At 63.2% G+C, this 20024-nt stretch overlaps 2 protein-coding genes, 1 long non-coding RNA gene and 1 other non-coding gene across 5 annotated transcripts in view; 2 read left to right on the plus strand and 2 right to left on the minus strand.

The window, feature by feature from the left end:
* LOC128314980 (uncharacterized) overlaps window positions 1-19973 on the plus strand; it is an 87572-nt gene extending 67599 nt beyond the window's left edge. The window contains exon 2 of the long non-coding RNA XR_008297381.1: window positions 19904-19973. This is a non-coding gene — a long non-coding RNA (uncharacterized LOC128314980). The remainder of the gene's footprint in view (window positions 1-19903) is intronic.
* On the plus strand, window positions 1811-19973 carry R3HDM4 (R3H domain containing 4). Of its 2 annotated transcripts, none has more exons than XM_053220267.1 (8): window positions 1811-1962; window positions 14013-14167; window positions 14575-14699; window positions 15139-15262; window positions 15972-16057; window positions 16513-16598; window positions 16681-16736; window positions 17519-19973. In XM_053220267.1, exons 1-8 carry the CDS (start codon window positions 1904-1906, stop codon window positions 17620-17622), a joined length of 795 nt encoding a protein of 264 aa, XP_053076242.1. In that variant the 5' UTR covers window positions 1811-1903; the 3' UTR covers window positions 17623-19973. The 2 variants fall into 2 exon arrangements, with proteins under 2 accessions (XP_053076242.1, XP_026905288.1); XM_027049487.2 differs by lacking the exon at window positions 1811-1962 and adding an exon at window positions 9084-9239.
* Window positions 2909-6664, minus strand: KISS1R (KISS1 receptor). The gene is made up of 5 exons (XM_027049515.2): window positions 6207-6664; window positions 4972-5096; window positions 4453-4588; window positions 3900-4132; window positions 2909-3586 (listed from the first exon to the last, which is right to left on the minus strand). Exons 1-5 carry the CDS (start codon window positions 6448-6450, stop codon window positions 3188-3190), a joined length of 1137 nt encoding a protein of 378 aa, XP_026905316.2. The 5' UTR covers window positions 6451-6664; the 3' UTR covers window positions 2909-3187.
* Window positions 19904-20010, minus strand: LOC113596422 (U6 spliceosomal RNA). The gene has a single exon (XR_003417154.1). It is a non-coding gene; the product is annotated as a U6 spliceosomal RNA (small nuclear RNA).
* Window positions 20011-20024: the final 14 nt, after the last annotated feature.

Here is a 20024-nt window from a genome sequence, read left to right on the forward strand (position 1 = left end):
TGGCGGCTCCTTTGTGGGGGTCGAGCCGGGAACCTCGGTGGGGTGCGCGCCCCACCTGCCGGGCACCGACGGGACTGCAGCCAGGGGCGGGGCCGGCGCCTGAGGCCGCCAGGTGGCGCCGTGTCCCCTGAAAACGACTTTCCCGGGTCAGACGGGGAAACTGAGGCCCGCGGAGTTATTTTCTCCCCTGTGGCTCCTTCTGAATGTTCTACGGTAGAATTGCCAGATAAATACCGGATTCGCGGTTAAATTTTAAGTGTATCCTAAGTTTTGCACAGGACCTACTTATACTAAAAAGTGTTTCATTGTTTATCGGAAATTGAAATTAGCTCCTTTCCCTACCCCAGACCCCCAGGGTTTATCCCCATCAGGTGACCCTGGGGCCCATCCCACCCGCTCTCTCGGATGGGCTGTGCTGTCATATGCCTGGTCCTGGCAGCTCAAAAGGCAAGACCCGTGGTCTGGAAAAGTCTCCACCTACCTTGGACCGTGTCCCTCTCTGCTTAGGAGCCTCCATGGTTCCCATCACCCTCAGGAAAGATCTGGCTATTCCTGCAGCTGGCAATCTTCCCACTGCACTCTCCTCTGGCCCCGCAGGCCTTCTAGCTCTTTCTCACCAGATGTTTCCTGCCCCAGGGCCTTTACACTGTCTGTGCTCCCCATCTGTTGTGCTCTTCCCCCACCTCCGAGCTGCGTTCACATTTCCCAGACTTAACCTGCTCCAGGAAGCCTTCCCTGACTCACCCCCACCAAGGTCAGGCTCCCAGTGACCCACGAGGGGCACACATGTCTTTCTCATGACCCTTTCTGCTGCTCTAACTCTGCATCTCTCCAGGTAGTCTGCCCCTTCCGTCCAAGACCAAGCAGGGACTGTGTACAGGAAGCCCCTCCTCACTGCCGTGGCCCGACCCCCAGCGCAGAGCCTGGCACACGGGAGGGGCTCCGAAAACGAGGTCCAGCTAAATGGGCCCCCAAACGACTCCTCTTCCTAGACCTCCCTTTCAGCCCTTCAACTTTGTGTGTTTTCCTGAGATAATCGTGAATCCTGACGCAGAACTTGGCCAGGCTTCCCCCGACAGTGACATTTTGTAACACTGCACTACGGTATCACAACCAGGATTTTGACACTGATGCGATCCGCCCACCTTCTTTGGATTTCCCCGTTTTATGGGACAGGACTGTGCCATCACCAGGGTCCCTCCTGCTGCCCCCCCCCCCGCCCACCTCACTCACTGGCCCTACCGCCCTCACCCCGGCAACCACTGGTCTCTTCTCCATCCCCATAACGCTCTCTCCTCCAGGTGCTGTTAGAACCACACGTCGTGTAACCTTGGGGGTTGCCTGATTTTCCCTGCGTGATTCTGGGAGATGCGTCCGAGGGGCCGCGTGTCTGCCCCGCGCCCACAACTGTCTGCTGCTGAGTTGTGTCCCATGGTGTGGGTGGGCGAGTGTGCTCGCCCACACGCGTGTCGTGGACGCCCGAGTTACCGCGTGTCGGCTGCCGCAGGTGAGCTAAGTGTGCGGGTTTTCTGTCCCGGAGCTTTTATTTCTCTGACATGAATACCCCAGAGCCCCCTTCACCTTCTGTTTTAAAAAATACTGTTTTTCCTGCAGAAACTGTGCCACTCCCTCTGCACACACTTTCTCTCTTAACCCCCACAACACACTTGGTCATTCATCCCGCAGATACCTAATCAGCCCGACCATGCGCTGGGCGCTGGGGATACGTGGGGGACCACGTGAGACAGGCAGCCAGCAGGTACATCACAGGGACACGAACCGTGATGGGGGCAGCGCTGGGCGCAGAGAGCTCCAGGAAGGCTTCCCGGAGGAGGAGGAGGAGCCAGCTGAGCTGAGACTTGATGGATGAGTGAGGCACAGCTGGCACGACAGCCAGACCTGCATGTGCAAAGGCCCAGAGGCCAGAGGGATGGCAGCAGTTCAAGCAGCTGCAGAGAGAGGGTGAGTTTGGAGGGCAGGGAGTGGGCGGGGGCAGCAGGGCCTGTGGGCAAAGGGGAGAATTCCACCCTCTTGTCCTGCCCGGTCTGGAGGCTGGTGTTGAAGACCAAAACAAGCCAGCTTCAGGCCAATGTCGAAATGGCCCTGTGTTTTGGCCTCTTGGTCTCACATTAACATCGCTGCCAATTTGGATTACTTGCAGGGCCGTGCCGTTTCCAGATAAGTTGGGAGCCCTGGAGCCCTCCCAGAGATGGGCGGGGGTCCTGCGGGAGTGACTAAGCCTCAGCCGGCAAGGCTGTTGGGGGAAGGCTGAACTAATCCTGCGCAGGCCGCCCCACCCAAGCGACATCTGGGCGGGGCGAGGCTCTGACGGCTCGCAGCAATCCGGGTGCAAACAGCGGTGTGGGGCTTCTGAGCCGGGGCCTCCCGGCTCTTCCTGGAACCTGTGCCAAAGGATGAGCCTGACTTTCCGGGAGCACCATGCGGCCATGCGGGGAGGAAGCCCAACAGCCACACGGGTGGGGGGTGGGGGGGTGGGGAGAGGACTGCTCCGCCACTAGGCCTGCCAGGAAGGCCTTCTGGGGCCTTCCAGGTCCGGCGGCTAGGTGCGCCCGTCCAGCCCAGCCGAGCCGGGTTACCCCACAGACCCCGGAGTGAGAATCGGCCGCTCTTCTGCCTCCCTCCGCTGTGGGGCACTTTCTCAAGGAGCCGTCCCTCAGCCCGCCCGCCCAACCGTCCTGCGACCGGCTCTGTGCATGTGCTCCAGGGAGCACCTGTGCACTCCGTGACACCCGCCCTTTCCCCAGCCGGGACGCTGGACACTCACCGGGTAGCAGTGACACTACTTTATTTCAGCACTTTAAAAATCGCACGCTGTTCACATGTCCGTATTTCTGAAAATGGGACGAAGCTTATAACGTGACGATTGCAAGGCAGTGTGCGAAAGACGTCCGTCGGTGCTTTGGGGGAACGTTCCAGAGAGGGCCAGTATCAAAGTGTCTTCAATTTCAGGAAATACAGAAGTAATTAGGACATCAGTGGGAGCAGACATCACAGCAAATTCGTACGGAGGGGATATGGGTGGGGGGGCGTTTTCACTATGATTATCTTGCACAGAAACCGAGATATTAATAACCACAAAGGAGCGGCTGCTGTTCAAACGGCACCTGTCCCACAGGGGCCAGCTCGCTCCCCGCAGAATCCGCCCGGATTGGGGCAGGACGCTCCCTCAGGACACCCGCACTCTCCCGGGCTTCGGGGGGCCGGCCAGGCGGCGCAGCTCCGTCGGGGGGGCGGCGGGGGCGGGCAGCCCGGAGCCCCGGGGCTGGCGGGGCCGCCGCGGGGCGCAGGGGCAGACCCGGAGGAAGGCCTGCCGGAAGTGGGAGCCCAGGAACGCGTAGAGCAGCGGGTTCAGCGCCGAGTTGCCGTAGGACATGCAGTGCGCCCAGATCTTGAGCGCGTAGGCGGTGTAGCTGCGCGGGTGCCAGGCGCCCGCCGGGCCCAGCGCCTGCAGCACCAGGAACAGCTGGATGGGGCCCCAGCAGGCGGCGAAGAGCAGGACCACCGCGGCCACCAGCCGCGAGACCTTGGCCCGCACGGCGCCGGCCCGCTCTGCCAGCAGCCGGCCCTGCGGGGTGGAGGGGTGGTGAGGAAAGGCTGCGGGCTGGCCGGGGCCACCCCGCAGAGCCCCCCTCCGTGGTCGCTCACTCTTAAAGTAAGCTCCGGGGCCCAGCGTGGGGCCTGAACTCGCGACCCCGTGAGCAAAAGCGCCTGCTCTACTCGCTGAGCCGGCCGGGCGCCCCCAGAGCTCCCCTTCTTGAGCCTGGCACGTCCCCCCGCCCACTTCGCTGCCCCCTCTCCCCCCCCCCACCCCCGGTTCCTCCAGACGCGCGTCCCCCACACCGTGCCTCCACCCAGCCAGCCAGCCGGCGGCCGCTCACCTGCAGGGCGCCGTCGGCGGCCGCGGGGCTCACGGCGGTGCGGCCCAGGTGGCGCAGCATGGCCCCGTAGCAGGCGCAGGTGGCGACCAGCGGCAGCAGGTAGAGCGCCAACAGGTTGTAGAGCGCGAAGGCGCGCTCCAGGGCCCGGCTGGGGAAGACCTCGCTGCAGTAGGTGCGGGGCCCGGGCGAGAGGCGGTGCAGGGCGAGCACCGGCGCGGACACGGTGGCCGAGCCTGCGCCACACGACAGGGTGAAGACCCTGCCCCGGGGACGAGGGACGCCAGGAGGCCAGGACCCCTACCCTCAGGTGCCCCCTGGGGCAGCGTCACTGGGCGCGCCTCGTAGGCGCGCGTCGTCCGGGGTCCGCGCCTTCGGCGGCTCTTCGGAGGGAGCGCCCATTTCCCAGATGTACGCACGGCCGGAGCCCAGTGAGGGGCGGTTGGCGGGGCGGGGGGTGGGGGTGGGGGCGCCCAGGGCACGAAGGCTTGTCGTTCCCCCCCCCCCCCGCCCCCCGCCTCCCGCCTCGCCCCGTGCGGCGCTCGCGTGCACTCACCCACCCAGATGCCGAGGCTGACCGCCAGAGCCAGGCGGGGTGTGCGGCGGCGCAGGGCGCGCAGTGGGAACACGGTCACGTACCAGCGGTCCACGCTCATGGCCGTCAGGGTGGCGCACGTGGCCTGCACCGAGACCTGGGGGAGGGGGCGAGAGCGGGCGTTTCGTCCCGTGTGAGGTGTGGGGCCTGCCCCGTCTGCGCCCACCTCGCGGGTGCCCCCACAGGTCCAGACACCCGGGCACAAACGGGACATGTCGCGGGAGGGCCTCCAGGGGCAGAGAGGGGGATCCCAGTGCGGGTTTGACCGGGCCGCTGGGGGTCCGCTGAGATGGGCAGAAGCACAGCCATCCTAGGAAGGCGGGACAGGCGCGCGAGAAGGCGCCGGCCCACCTCCGCAACCCCGGTCCCTAACTGTATCTCTGCCTTTTACGCGGTCCCCTTTCCTGTCTCCAGGCCCAGGCTCCACCTCCTTCTCGGCCCCGCCCCTGGACTCCGCGGCCCCTTCCCCAGCCCGCGCACCTGCTGCATGTAGTTGACGAACTTGCACATGAAGTCGCCCAGCACCCAGGCGGGCAGCGGGTAGAGCAGGGCCGTGAAGGGCACGCAGCACAACAGGAAGGTCACGTCCGTGGCCGCCAAGTTGGCTGCAGGAGGGAACACGCGGGGGCCTCAGCCACCCAACAGCCCGGCCCAGCCCCCACCCTTTCCTTGCCTTTCTCCGAGTAACCCGCAAGACCGCCTGGAAGATCCCCCGGCGTCCTTCGGCAGAGAAATTGGGGCGCCCTCCAGTCCCCCATTCGTACACGTCAAACATCCCCTCAGTACGGGTTTCGTGGCCATTTGAGCGACAGTCATTGCGCCCTGCGCGTCCCCGTCCGGACTGGAGAGCCGGGGCGCGCCCCCGTCCGGTCTGGAGAGCCGGGGCGCGCCCCCGTCGAGGCTGGCAGAGCCAGGGGTTGCGCTCCCGTGGAGGCTGGCAGAGCCGGGGTTGCGCCCCCGTCGCTGCTGGGAGAGCCGGGGTTGTGTCCCCGTGGAAGCTGGCAGAGCCGGGGTTGCTCCTCCGTCGCTGCTGGGAGAGTCGGGGCGCGCCCCCGTCCGAGCCGGGAGAGCCGGGGTTGTGTCCCCGTGGAAGCTGGCAGAGCCGGGGTTGCTCCTCCGTCGGGGCTGGCAGAGCCGGGGTTGCGCCCCCGTCGCAGCTGGGAGAGCCGGGGCGCACCCCTGTGCGGGCCGGGAGAGCCGGGGTTGCGCCCCCCGTGGAGGCTGGGAGAGCCGGGCGCGCCCCCGTCGCCTCTGAACCTGCCTCCCGGTCTGCAAGCTGGAGACAGTGGCGCTGCCCAGCAGCCACCACAGAATAGAGGCAAACGAGCACTCACCTGAGCCAAGTCGGTCGGCCCATCGTACAAAGGTGTAAACCGAGCCTTTCATTGGCGCACGGGTCGCAAACCGGGATCCCCGCGGGGCTAGCAGCCCCTCTCCCTACTTCCATTCATAGGACACCGTGTCACAAGAACCACGTTTTAACCAGACACCTTCCTCAGGGCCAGGCCAAGCTCTCCACCGGCCACTGTCCAGACTCCAGAGTTCTCGAGCTCTAGCCCAAGAGTCAGGGACAGTAGGGACGGGACCTGCTCCCTGCACGGGGCCGGGGGGGGGGGGGGGGGCGGGGTGCCGTCTGGGAGAGCACAGCGCGCTAGGAGGCCCCCTGGGCCTCTCTGGGGACCCCCGGAGTGGCCGGCAGGTGCCCGGGCGCTCACCTATGTAAAAGTTGGTCACCGTCCGCATCTGCTTGTGGCGGCAGATGACGAAAATGACGAGCGAGTTCCCTGCCAGCCCGAGCAGCATCAGCGCCACGAAGGAAACCGGCACAAGCCAGGCGTCCACCGGCCGCGGCACAGGGGCCCGGCCGTCCGAGGCGTCGGCGCCACAGCCCGGGCAGACCGTCGCGTTGGCCGGCGCCCACCAGGACGCGTTGGGCGCGGACGTGGCCGCGGCGCTCATGGCTTCGCCGCCCTCTTCCCCCTGGCCGCCCGCCGGATTGCGCCCAGGCGGCGACCTTCCTCCTCGCTGCCTGCTGGGGACACGCCCGCGGAGCCTGGGAAGGGTCTCGGCTGCAGGCCACCAGACCCGGAGGGCGTCTCCGCCGGGCAGGGCGGCTTCTCTGCTGCCGACGCAGCCGCGGCCACTTTATACCCTGCGCCCCCCTGGTCCCCGCCTCCCCGCCTCTCCCGCAGCCGCTGGCCACTCCTTCACCTGCCCGTGCGCCCTCCACTCACGTGCACAGCCACCTTCTCCGCCTTTCGCTCTCCGTGCACAGTCTGGCCCCGGAGCCCTGGAGGGGACAGGCTGGAGGTGGGGCTCGCGGGACCAGGGGAGAGGGGAGGGGGGAGGCTGTGTGGAGGCTGCTGTGGACCCTAGAGGGCGGGCCTAACCAGGGGGTTGAGACTCAGAGGACAGGCAAGCGGCAGGGACAAAACAGAGACCAGAGACGGCGCCCTGTTAGCCTTCCGCATGGCTGGGGCTCCGGGTGGGTGGGTCCTGGCTGGCAGGGAGGCCAGCCCCCATCAGAGGCTGGGAGAAGGGGCACTGGAGAGCCATGGAAGGCTCAGAGCAGGGCAGGTCCGCCGGGGAACTGGCAGTTAGAAGACACCCGTTCTTTTTCATATATATATTTTTAACGTTAATTATTTTTGAGAGAGAGACAGAGGGACAGAGCACAAGCGGGGTTGGGGGGGGGGGTGGGACAGGCAGAGAGGGAGACAGAGAATCTGAAGCAGGCTCCAGGCTCTGAGCTGTCAGCGCAGAGCCCAAGGTGGGCACAAGATTATGGCCTGAGCCAGAACCAGACGCTAACCGACTGAGCCACCGGGCGCCCCTAGAAGATATCTGTTCTTGAAGTACACAGCCTGCGGGGACTCCTTGGCTGTGGATGGGGGTGTGGCCCCCTGCCTGACTGGCTGCCCCTATTGGACGCTCGCACTGGGGGCGTGGGCACCTGTGCCACTGGGGGTAGGAACCAGGTGGAGGGCAGTTTGCAAGGACACGTGTACCCCACGTACCCCAGATACTTTTTCTGTCCACCCGCTTTCCATCTTGAGGACGATTCGATTCTGGACAACGGCTTAAACACCTCTTTGAGGTGGGGGCTGTGGGGAGAGCAGCGGCAGCTCCTGGGGCGGCCGAGGGTCCAGGCGGGTGTCAGGAGGTTCCCCAGAAAGGAGACCCCAGAATGGGGGGGAGGCCCGGTCGCATGCTCTAGAATTAGCACATTTATTGGGCAGTTAGTTCTCGGGGGGCGGGAGCAGGAACCAGTCCCCGCCCCCCAGAACCAGCGGGAACCAACCCCCCCAGGACCCCCTGCTGGCCGCTCCCCCCCCCCCCAGGCGCCTTCTCTCTGGATTTATATCACCTTTGATTCATTTGGCTCTTTTCACATTTATCCGTATGATGCCACATAGTACGCGCTTTGGGGACTCTTTTAGCAGCCCCTCCTCCGTACCCTGTGTGTTTGTTAAAGGGATCCGGTCATTCTCCGGCACAATTTCCAACAGGCTGTCTGCGGCCGCTGTCTCCCTGTGGCGTCTCTTCACGTGGTCCTGGTTCCCACTTTTCTTGTAGACTGAAGGGTGTATTCCAGCCAGATTCCACAGGTTCGATTCTCTGCTCCCAACCCTCCCACAGCTCCCCGTTGCCAGACCCGCCATCACAGGACCGCAGGGCTCACGGGTCCACCCTCGGCCCTGTGCCTCCTTCCCCCTCATGCTCACTCATCACCCTGCTCTGGTCACTCTGGATACCTCAGGGCCTTTGCACTGGCTGTCCTCTCTGCCTGACACACTCTTCTCACTTTGCAGTCTGCCAGTCCCTCTCTCTCAGAGAACTCCTCTTTCCTGCCCCACTCCGAGGGGAAAGGGTCTGTCCTGGCCACTGCCACACCCCAGAGCCCATCACTGGGCCCTGCTGACAGTGGACATTGGTTAAATGAACAAATCCTCAGGGGTGAAAGGGGTGGGAACTGATGTTGCCCTATGTAAAAAAAAAAAAATTTGTTTTATTAAAAATTTTTTTTAATTATTATGCTTATTTATTTTGAGAGGGAGACAGAGTGTGAGTGGGGGAGGAGCAGAGAGAGAGGAAGACACGGAATCTGAAGCAGCTCCAGGCTCGGAGCGGTCAGCACAGAGTCCCAACAGGGCTCGAACCCACTGACCGCCCAAGCCCAAGTCAGAGCTTAATCGACTGAGCCACCTAGGCGCCCCCCCCCCCCCCCCCCCGCTTTTAACGTCTATTTTCAGAGTTGAGTAAAGGAGTCAGGGCTCCAGGGGCCGCACTGAGACAGGACTGGGAGAGTCTGGTGGACTCGGGGCTGGGGGCCGGGGTGGGGGCGCGGCTTGGGTCATTTCATCTGTCTCCTGCCTCTGAAATGGATGCCCCCCTCTTTCCTAGCTCCCCAGGCCTCGGTTTCCCCGACCATCCCCTGGAGGCTGGGTGCCCCGCCCACCGGCCTCCAGGCTTCGGGGGCGGGGATCTCGCTACCCGCCGCCTCGGTCTCCCCGTCTGTGCCCCGGGATCTGGCTGGCCCTGCGGCCTCGGTCCCCGCCCCGCGCGTCCAGCCTCCAGGCCCCGCCCCGGCCCGCCTCTGGGCGCCCGTCACTTCCTGCTCGGCCCGAGAAGGCCCTGCCGGGCGGCGGCGGCGGCAGCAGCGTCCGAGCCATGGTCGCGCTGGAGAACCCGGAGGGCGGCTCGGAGGCGGCGGCGGTGGGAAGCGCCCCCGGCGGGCGGCGGACGCTGTGAGCGCGGCGGGGCGGGCGGGGCACGCCCTCCAGGACTCCGGGGCCCCTCCCCTCTCCCCTCTCCCCTCTCCCTTCATCCCCTCTCCCCTCTCCCCTCTCCCCTCTCCCCTCGGGTCCGGCTGCAGCCCCAGGCCCGCCCCGCCCCTTTTCCTTGGGGGTGCCCCGGACGGTGGTGGGGGTGGGAGGAGGGGGCTTTGTCGTCCCCCGGGGGGATCCCACCCCCGACCGGCCCGCGCGTCTACTGGGCGGGGGGAGGCACCCGGTTCGTGCGTTGGCGTGCCCCCGGGGCCCAGAAGTGCCCCCTCAGCCCCGCGCCCGCGTATTGTCTCGCTTTGGGGGTGTCGTGCGCCTGGCCGCCCGCTCGGGTGAGGTGGCGAGGTGGTGTCGCTGCGCGCCGCGTCCCCCGAGTCCGTTTTGGTGTTGCGGGCGCTAACGCACGAGCCGCTGTCCCCCCACGCGGGGTCTGCACCCCACAGCCAGTCCTGTGCGCGCCCCATGGGGTTTTCCAGCCCCCACCCCCCGAGGACACAGGGCTCTTTGTTCGTGTCTGAGTACTTAACGGGGCGGGAGGGGGGGTGCTTCAACACCGGGTCAGCGGGAGCGGGAGGGGGCGGGGCCGCCGCTGCAGGTAGGACCCCAGAGGGGCCGGGCACACTTCTGCGGAAGCGGGGTGTTTATGCCGAAAACCGCGCTGTCGCCCCCTGGTCCTGGGGGGGGGGGGCGGGGAGCGAGGAATCGGCTGCCTCGTCGTCCGTCCGTGTGCCGGTCACTCCAGCTTCTGTGCCTCAGTGTCTCCATCTGTACAACGAGATAGACCAGCGGCCTCTTTTCGCAGTGCCTGGGACGAGGTGGGGGGGGGGGGTGTCAGGGACCCTGCGCTCAGAGGTGCCCCGCAAAAGGACGCGCGCATTCTGTGTTGTCCCAAGCGTCTCATTCTGTTTCGTTGCCGTTGTGCTGTTACGATTTCCGCCCGGTACCTGCCCGGAGGCCACGTGGGTCTCCACAGACGTGGGACTTCCCTTCTTTGAAGGGGCCTTAAGCACCCAGAGCGGGTATTAACTTGCCAGGTGGGTGCCACCGCGGCACCCCGTGTCCCCCGGGGTGTGGCCGCTGCTGGGGGCCGCGGGGCCCCGCCCCAGCCTGAGTCACCTCCGCTCGGAGCCCTCCCCCCTTGGTTTCCTGCTTCAGGAAGTAGGTTCCTCTCTTGCTTGTTCCTGGGGGAGGGAGACCGGTGCCAGAGAAGGTACCCTGGAGCCCAACAGAGCAGGTGGCAAGAGGCCGCCTTTCAGAACCCGCGGGGAACAGAACTGGGGGAGACAAAGGAGGCTGTTCTCCCCACACCCAAGCTGACTTAGCAGCTGTTTCTACCTGGGGCCTGTCCACCCTCACCGGACAGGCACCTTGAGGACACGGACATTTCCTGAGGCCTGTCAGGTCCAGGAAGCCTAAGGCACCCCGTCTGCGTTGCCGGTTTCCCCATCCGTGAAGCGGTCTCTGTGGGCAGGGGCGGGGCCGACCCCATCCCGTCTGCAAGCGTGTAGTTCGGGAAAGGAGGGTTAAGTAGTAAATAGATGAGTAGACCAGCTGGTTCTGGGCAGCAACAGGTGAGGCGGGGTAATGGGGCTGGTCGGGCTGTCCAGGAGCACGGCGGTTTCTCCCAGGAGGTGGCATTTGAGCCAAGGGCAGCCTGTGCCAAGAAAGGTACTTCCGGCAGAAGGCTCAGCAAAGGCCCTGAGGTAGACTGTTCCTGGGGGCTTTGGGGCCCGGTGAAGGGAGCAGAGGCTGGGGTGAGGCACTGATTCTTGATGTGTAGGTGTGTTTTGCACAACCTTTGTGCTGCCACACGTCCCTCTCCCATCAGCCTTCGTTACAGATCCGATTTGCTGGGCACTCGTGGGTTGCCATCTCTGTCCTGCCCGCTCCTGCTGTCCTCTCTTCCTCGAGTGGGGACCAGGCCCGGTCGTTGGCCCTGGAGACCACACGTTTCTTGCCTCCTGCTGGAATTTGGTTGAGGTCAGCAAGCTTGAGTTGGTGGTGGGACTCGATTTCCAGCGCTTGGCTCAGCGCAGGAGGCCCACGAGAGGGTGGCGAGCCCTCCAGAAGCCTATGGGGCCGGACACAGGCCCCTGTGGTCCCGGTGCAGGGCAGGGCAGGGCTTCTGATGCCAGGTCAAGATGGAGCTGGGCCTTGCGCTCAGGGTTCTGGGGAGCCATGCATGGTGGTGGAGCAAGGGAGGGCCCCGCTGAGTCTCAACCAGGTGTGGGGGGTGGGCTGAGGGGCCCAGAGGGAAGCAGGAGGCTGAATGGTTCAAGGGGGTGTTGCTGTTCCGACCGGGTTCAAATCCTGGCTCTGCCACTCTCAAGAGGTGATGGGGAAGCCCCATTTCTCCGAGCCCCAGGTCCTGAGGACTCAGCCCTGCTCTGACATCTCCTGATAACCACCCCCCGCGCCGGATGCGGACTCTGTTATCAGCCTCACCAGGCTGCCGTTCTGGACGCTGTCCAGCTGCCAAGGTGGAGACATAGGCATTGGAGCCCGGGGAGAGCTACGGTGAACTGGGGCTTGGGGTGGGCCTCAGGGAGGCAGCCCTCAGTTTGGATCCAGCCTCACAGTCACTGGCTCTGTGCTGACTTGATTTACCTCTCCCCGTGCCGGCCGGCCGCCTTCCTCGCGACTGTGGGATCTTAAGATAATGACTTTGTGTCTCAGTTGCTAATTTAATGGGCCTCAACATAGTATCACCAGCCTCCTGCATGATAGTGATGGTGAAAATGAGTATTGACAACAGCGTGGCAGAGGGGGTGAGCTCCCCATGACAGGAGGAAACCAAGCAAGTTGCAGCTGGGTTGATGTCTGCCCTGGCTCCTTGTGGCCCTGACTGTCCCCTTTCAGACTCACAGAGGCCGTTTGTTATTTTTTTTTAATGTAAGCCCCAACACAGGGCTTGAACTCATAACCCAGAGATCAGGGCCTGAGCTGAGATCAAGAGTCAGACGCTTAACCAACTGAGCCACCCAGGCGCCCCGCACAGAGGCCATTCTTGTCCTAACTTGGCAGAGAGTGAGCTGAGGCTCCCGGTTCCACCGTGAAGCATCCTAGCTAGGATTTGAACTCGGGGCTGAGATTCCAGGACCCGAACCGTACCTCTGCCGTGTGCTCCTGTTGATGGGTACTAGTGCGTGTGTGAGTTTATTCGTCAGACAGCAGCATGGATTTTGCCAGAAACTGTTACCCGGGGAGCCCGTGCTGCTTACCTGCTCCACTGTGACCTCATGCCGTGCTGAGTCTCATCAGCCTGTTTGCTTTTTGATCAAGATGTAATGGCCATTCTACAGAGGACAGATGCTTAAGGCTGGGGATGCTTTACATATGTATAGACCCCACGGAGCACTCGCTTCATTCCTAACCCCTACAAGGTCTCTGCCACAGTCCTGGAGTTTCACGGCTTTCTAGAGCCTACTGGTGGCTTGGAAGGAAGAGGCCACACTTCTGTTTTTAATTTGTGTCCTGGGAACTTTGGGTACCAGAAAGTTTGGGGGGCATTTTGGACTCGGAGTCCTACTCAGTCTTGGAATTGTGGGATTTTTTTGAGAACCGATGAGGCAGTCGGTTTTCGGACCACCTGCTGGGTGCCAGGCTTGGTGGGTGAGTGTCTGCATGGGGACTTCGGTGGACGAGGCTGGCAGTCTACGGTGGTCAGGAAAACAAAGCAGTGACATATTACATAAAGGGGCCGGGGTCTCCCTGACAGGTTAGAACAGAGCCAAAGGAGATGTTCAAAGGAGTGAGCCATTCAGACGCAGGGGGAGCGTGCACCGGGCAGGGGGTACAGACCGGCGGGTGGGACGGCGTGTGGCATTGCTGGAGGGGCGGTGAGGAGACCCTGTGGCTGGAGCAGACAGAGGGAGAGGGAGTTAGGACACAGGAGGGGCCATCCTGGCGCCCAGATCCTCTGAGGGTCAGGATCCACCACTGCCCCTGCAGTGTGAGGGTTTTGTGGCCCAGTGGGGACCATCCCCCCTGTGGTCTGGGGGTCGTCAGGGGCTGACCTGGAAGCCCGGAACTTGCCAGGATGTTTCCATCCAGCGCTCCGTCCCGGCCCCGTGTCGTGTCTGCAGCTGGCCCGTGGGTCCCCAGTGGGATGCCTGGCCATGCTGCTAATTCATCTACACATTAATGCATTTGCTTGGAGGACAGCAGATTAGTTCCAAGGGGGGCACATTTCGGGGGGACTCCAGGGACAGAAGGCAGATAGACTTGGCCGTCACCTTCAGCTTCCGGGGGATGTTTCTCGGTGTCTCTGCTGCTGGCATGGGGGTTGCTCCATTAAATCAAGTCTTTTGATGGGGTGCCCGGCTGGGAGCCCCACATTGGGTACAGAGATTGCTTAAATAAATAAACTTTTAAAAAGTCTCAAAAAAAAAATAATAATAAGGCCTCTTGAAAAACTCCAAGAGGAGGGCAGTGTTCAAACCTGGAGACTCTGGGTCCCACTAGCTTGCGGTAAGATCCGGAAGCCTGGGAACTTTTCTTGGCCACCCACCCAAGGTGTGAATGCAGGCCAGTGTCTGCTCCTCTCCGAGCCCCAGTTTACCAATCTGTCATCACGACTGTACGGGCCTCCTGGGGGATGTGACCATGAAACAAACGGCAATTTTAAGGGTCTAGGGCTCCCGTTGCTGAGGGAAACCAAGCGGCAGTGGCCATGGTGGGGGTCCTGGCCTGTGTTGGCCCTGAGGCCTGCCTCCCCACCCCAACCCCGGCCCACAGGCCCCTTCCGGGCTGCCTGCCCGCTCTAGCTGGCTCCCAGGTGAAGAGGCTGTCAGCATCCAAGCGGAAGCAACACTTCATCAACCAGGCCGTGCGGAACTCAGACCTCGTGCCCAAGGCCAAGGGGCGGAAGAGCCTTCAGCGTCTAGAGAACAGTGAGCGGGGGGCTGGGGGCACCTCCGGGGGGTTCCTGGGGCCCAGATGAGAACTGCGTGTCTGTTGGTATCACCTGGTGCTTTTACCCTGAGTCTGACCCTGAGCTGGCAATGCTGGCAGTGGGCTATACGGAGCTCTGGGCGTTGGAGCTCAGGTTTTGAAAGATGTAGAGGAGTTCAACGAGCCCGGGAGAAGGAGGAGTTCTGGAGGTGGAGGCTAGATGGTTTCTGCGCCTTCTGGGAAAGACAGGTGGAGCACGGGGGTGGGGAGACCAGTGTGAGCCAGAGCGTAAAGGCCCTACATACATACAGAGGCCAGGGGAGGAAACATGGTCCTTGGGTTTCTAAGGAGACTGGGGGGCCCCAAATGCCACCCCCCAGCCCAGAGACCATCTGTTTCCATCCAGCCCAGTACCTCCTAACGCTGCTGGAGACAGACGGGGGCACAGCTGGTCTGGACGATGGGGACCTGGCCCCCCCCGCAGCACCCGGCATCTTCGCAGAGGCCTGCAGCAATGAGACCTACGTGGAGGTGGGGCCCCCGTGCCCTGGTCACTGCCTCCCTCTGCTCCGGCCACGCGGGCCTCCTCTCTGTTCTCGCTTCCGCTGCCGCACGCGGCCTATGCTGGTCCCTCGGTCAGGAGCACCCATCTGCACCCATGCCCCTCTGGTTCCTCTATGCCCACCCTCTCTGTTTCCCTGGGGATCCCCAGACAAAGCCAGAACTCCCACGTACCCCAGAAGTTTCCGGCACTCCCGATTCATCTGCCCCTCATTGGGAATGAAGGACTCCACCGAGGGCACATTTGGTCCATACCAATCCCTGCCGGAGGAGCGGTCTGCGGGTACCCTGTAGCGGGCAAACGTGTCTACAAGGGGTATTTCCGCACACTTTGTGGCCCTCTGTGTGCATTGGCCATATGGAGAACCCGGGGCTGAGGACGCCTGGGTCCAGCGCGCCTCTCTTCTAGGTCTGGAATGACTTCATGAACCGCTCTGGGGAGGAGCAGGAACGGGTTCTCCGCTACCTGGAGGATGAGGGCAAGAGCAAGGCACGGAGGAGGGGGCCCGGCCGCGGGGAGGATCGAAGGAGAGGTGCGGGCCTGGACGGGAGGTTGGGGGGACCAGAGGTACGGAGGGTGTACGCCTAGCTGATCCTGTGTGGGCGGGCCAGGGACGGGGAGGAGCCAGGTGTGTGGGCGGTGCTCGGGGCAGAGGAGGGGAGGAGCCAGTGTGTGTGTGGTGCCCGGGCAGAGGTGGGGAGGGGCCTGGTGTGTGGGCGGGCCAGGGACAGGGAGGAGCCAATGTGTGGGCGGTGCTCGGGGGAAGAGGAGGGGAGGAGCCAGGTGTGGGGGCGGGGCCCGGGGGGAAGGAGGGGAGGAGCCAGTGTGGGGGCGGTGCTCGGGGGAAGAGGAGGGGAGGAGCCAGTGTGTGGGCGGTGCTCGGGGGGAGAGGAAGGGAGGAGCCAGGTGTGGGGGCGGGGCCCGGGGGAGAGGAGGGGAGGAGCCAGTGTGTGGGTGGTGCCCGGGCAGAGGTGGGGAGGGGCCTGGCGTGTGGGCGAGGCCCAGGGACAAGGGGAGGGATGCCACGTATGGGCGGTGCCTGGGAGGGGGAGTGGGGAGGGACCCAGCGAGTGGGCAGTGCTTGGGGGAGACGTGGGGAGGAGCCCTGTGGGGGGGCGTTGCCCGGGGAGGGGAGGAGCCTAGCGTGTGGGCGGTGCCCAGGGACAGGTGTGGAGGAGCCGGTGTGTGGGGCGGGCCAGGGGCTTGCTCTAGACGCTGCCCCAAGTCCAGAACTCTTGCAGAGGACCCAGCCTACACACCCCGTGAGTGCTTCCAGCGCATCAGCCGGCGTCTGAGAACTGTCCTCAAGCGGAGCCGCATCCCCATGGTGAATATCAGGCCAGGCCTCCTCTTTTTCCACCTGCCTGTTTTTTTTAATTACCTTTTTTTCCTCACTTTCTCAATTGGTGGTGGTGTCAGGGGTAGTCCGTTACCCAGTGCAGGTGGTATTGGAGACAAGGCAGTACACAGGCCAGTGTGATCAGAGTGCAGGAACTGGGCCGGGAATGGGCTTTCCATGAGGGTGGGAGGGGCAGGGGCAATGACAGTGGGTACTGCGGGATGTGTAGGAGTTCACCAGGAGGAGGGCACAGGGGTTCAGAAGCATGGGGATATCTCAGTGCCTGGTATCTTCGGAAAGGGTTATGTAGCTTCATATAGCAGGTCAGAAGCCACGTTTGAACCCAGGGCTTTGGGCTCCAGAGGCTCCCCTGGGCATGGGGCGTAGACAGCTTGGCCCCAGCCTCACAGTTGGCCTCACCCCTAGACCTGTTTCCCCTGCAGGAAACTCTGGAGACCTGGGAGGAGAGGCTGCTGAGGTTTTTCTCTGTGTCTCCCCAGGCCGTGTACACGGCCATGCTGGACAACAGGTGACAGGGTGGGGATGAGCCCAATGTGCCCCTCCAGGGACTGGCTCTGGCTCGCCACCGCTTACCTTCCGTTCCTCTCCAGTTTCGAGAGACTCCTGCTTCACGCCATCTGTCAGTACATGGACCTCATCTCAGCCAGTAAGTGCTGCCGACCCACGGGGCCCCACCTGGCTGATGCACCCTGGGGACACCAAGGCCCGAGTCACAGAGGGTCTGGGTACTGGGGGAGCGGTGCTTCTGGAGGAGGAGGGGCAGCATGAGCAAAGGCTCTTGTGCGAGTTCGAGTTCTTTGGAAGCTCCCTGTGCGTCTGGCTCCATGCTGGGTGCAAGGTTGTTTAGCTGCAGCTTCCCCTGCAGCCCCCCTCCACCATGCCACCCAGTTGACTTCGGCGAGTCCCCCTCCTGGGGCCTGTGTCTCCGCTTTTACCACGGGGGTGTTCTCAGGACACAGTGCCCCAGGGAGAGTCCTCACTGCCTCTGGGTGCGCCGCCTCCTTGCTCCTCTGCTCCGCCTCCTGCCCGGAGTTGCTGAGGTGACGGTTTCCATGGCAACTCAGGGACGGCCCCTCCCACGCTCCCTTCCCTTTGTTCCCACAGACTCGGGACCGAGGGGCTGGGCTGGGGGTGCTACCCCGTCCTGGGGTGCTTCCCCGCAGGAGTTGGGCCACGGCCCGGACACGGAGGAGCAGGGGCCCTGGCAAAATGGGAGGAGGGGAGATGGAATGAGCTCGGGTGTGCATGGCTGGTTCAGGTTCGGGAGTGAAGGGAGGTGGGGCGGGTGGGGGTTGGGCCACTCGAGCCCTGATGCGGAAGCAGCCCCCCCCCACCCCGCCACCCCCCGTGAGGGCAGGGGTGGAGGCGGTGACCTCGTGTGCCCTTCCCCCATGCTGCCCTCATCGTAGCGCCCCCTGCCCCTTACAGGTGCCGACCTGGAGGGCAAGAGGCAGATGAAAGTCAGCAACCGCCACCTGGACTTCCTGCCACCGGGGCTGCTCCTGTCCGCGTATCTGGAGCAGCGCAGCTGATGGCCGCCCCCCCCTCCCCCGCCCCCGGCCTCCCCTCCCCCAGGCCTCCCGTGCCATTCGCTAAAGTATCTTTATTATTTGGAGGATTTGTCCCTGCAGACGTGCTCTACCCCTGGGGGGGGCTATCACTCTGACTCCTTCCCAGCCCGCCTCTCCCAGATAAACGCGGGGCCCTGGCCCCCCACACCGGACTGTCCTGGCCTTGCAGCTCCCCGTTCCGGGACTTGAGTTTGAGCGAGGAGACCCGGCCTGGTCACTTCCGTGTTCCTTCTTCGTTCAGCTTTTTCGGCCCCGTCTGAAACTTAAGTAAGGAGCGACAGGCTGGGTTTTTATCACTTTTAATGAATTTGGCATGATTTGTTGTAGATTTTTAAATTTCCCTTTTGGGAAGAAAAACCAAAAACTTGCCCCAACTGATAAATCGGGGGACTTTGTTCCAGTCCCTGTTTGATCCTCCCCCATCCCCCAGCTTTTGGCTTGGATGTGGGGGAGGGGGGGCCTGGGGCTCCGCCCCTTTTTCCAGGTGTGTTCTGTCGTGTGCGCCTGCGCGTGTGCCCCATGCCCTAGGACAGGGGCTGCATCTTAAAGGCTGGTCTTGCCACCCTTTTGGAACATGTTTGTCCTCCACGGGTGGCTTTTGGTGGCTCTTGGGGCCCCATTTGCTCTACACACCTCCTCCCTTCATCCTGCGGGATCAGGACTTCCAGCCAGAAGCCTCTGCCCTAGGACTGCCCCATTCCCCTGTCCGTGTCCCTTTGCCCTTCCCCTAGCCTAGCTCTGGCCTGTTGCCTTGGGCTGACCTCTCACTGGCCACCCTGGCATGTCCCACAAGAGCAGGGCTGGGGGACCCTCCCGTGTGTGTGTGTGTGTGTGTGTGTGTGTGTGTGTGTGTCTAGTCGTGCTTTGGGAAAAGTGGAGAGTTCAATAAATTTCTGGTGCTCTGGTCTCTGGTCTCCAGCTGTGGGGCTTTCCTTGGGGGTATGGCTGGGGGGGGGGGGGCAGGTGCACAGAGGTGCTCAGGATGTGTGGAGTCTCAGTCGCTGAGGGCCGAAGGCCTGGGGATGAAGCCTTACACTGAGGAGGCGTGTAGGGAGAGGCCGCTGGTTCTGCCGCCTGGCTCGTGCCCTTCCCAGGTGCCCACGTTCCAACCCCAGCTCCACCATTTCCCAGCTGCCCACCGTCCAAAAAGTCACTTGTGTGATCGTCCTGGGGTGGCCAGGACAAAGTACCCCAGCTGTGGCTTAAAACCACAGGAATTTCTTGTCTCCCAGTCCTGGAAGCCGGAGTCGAAACCCAACCTGTGGCAGGGCTGTGAAGCTCCAGGGGAGGGGCCTTCTTGCCTCTTCGAGCTTCTGGGGGTCCCTGGCATTCCTTGGCCTGTGGCCACCTCATTCCAGCCCCTGCCTGCGTCTTCACGTGGCCTCCCTGTGTGTGTCCGGGATTGGCCCAGTGTCCTGCAGGATGAACCCAGCAGGGGGTTCAGACGCTGAGGGAAGTGTCTCGCTGGTGCCATCACATTGGGGGCCCCGCTGCCCACGAGGCTCCTCACTGCTGACATTGAGCCTGGTCTCCCAGTCGGGGGTGCTGGTGGGGCTCCACACTGGGAAGCTCCTTCCCCGCCACACTATCCTGGCCGGAAGGCGTTACTGCGTGCCCCCCACACAGAGGACTGGGGGCTGGGAACCACCTCCCTGAGGACAGAAGATCTATATTAATTATTGAGAATGCTGCAGGGACATTTGTCTCTTCTCCCCCAGGCGTTCACTTATGCAACCATTTGGGACACATGAAGATTTACTTTCTAGTTCGATGGGCCATCCGGTATTATTTATCCTGGTCACGGCCCAGGTTTGGCCCTCGCAGCCTTGGGTCTCTCTGAGGCACCCCCATCGTTGTGGGGTTTTTATACATGAGCCCCGGGATGCTCCAGCTAGGCCTGTGTGTTTCTGCACGGAGCCTGGTTCCTTCTCTCGGGTCAGGTCTGGGCGCTTGGGTGTGCGGGGGCCCGTTTAACAGGCATCCTAAGAGTTTTAAGGGCAGACACTAAATCGCGGGTGTCCACGTGGCTGGCACGGACGCCGGAGGCCCGGGGTCCCAGAGGGTGCAGCCACTTGCAGGAGGACCCTTTCCCCCTGCCCGCGGGGTGCCGCGGCCCTAAGCCTCCTGCCCTCCCCTGCAGCCGGCGGGAGGACCTGAAAATCGGGGAAGGGCCTCCAAAGGGAGAGTCGCTTCACTTGTGGAGCCTCAGTTTCCCTGCTCGGGAGAGTCCAGAGTAGAGCAGCAAAATATGGAACGCTTCACGAATTTGCGTGTCATCCTTGCGCAGGGGCCATGCTAATCTTCTCTGTATCGTTCCAATTTTAGTATATGTGCTGCCGAAGCGAGCACGAAGCTACGGCCCA

Source organism: Acinonyx jubatus, chromosome A2 (assembly GCF_027475565.1).
Source record: "Acinonyx jubatus isolate Ajub_Pintada_27869175 chromosome A2, VMU_Ajub_asm_v1.0, whole genome shotgun sequence".
NCBI lineage: Eukaryota > Metazoa > Chordata > Mammalia > Carnivora > Felidae > Acinonyx > Acinonyx jubatus.

Excerpts from the sequence above, each read along its gene's own strand:
- R3HDM4 (XM_027049487.2), top strand. The coding sequence starts at position 9,163 with ATGGTCGCGCTGGAGAACCCGGAGGGCGGCTCGGAGGCGGCGGCGGTG. Across the intron at positions 14,700-15,138 it reads GCAATGAGACCTACGTGGAG|GTCTGGAATGACTTCATGAA; the intron begins GTGGGGCCCCCG and ends CCTCTCTTCTAG. Across the intron at positions 15,263-15,971 it reads CGGGGAGGATCGAAGGAGAG|AGGACCCAGCCTACACACCC; the intron begins GTGCGGGCCTGG and ends GAACTCTTGCAG.
- KISS1R (XM_027049515.2), bottom strand. The coding sequence starts at position 6,450 with ATGAGCGCCGCGGCCACGTCCGCGCCCAACGCGTCCTGGTGGGCGCCG. Across the intron at positions 5,097-6,206 it reads GGTGACCAACTTTTACATAG|CCAACTTGGCGGCCACGGAC; the intron begins GTGAGCGCCCGG and ends TCCCTCCTGCAG. Across the intron at positions 3,587-3,899 it reads CCGCCGACGGCGCCCTGCAG|GGCCGGCTGCTGGCAGAGCG; the intron begins GTGAGCGGCCGC and ends TCCACCCCGCAG.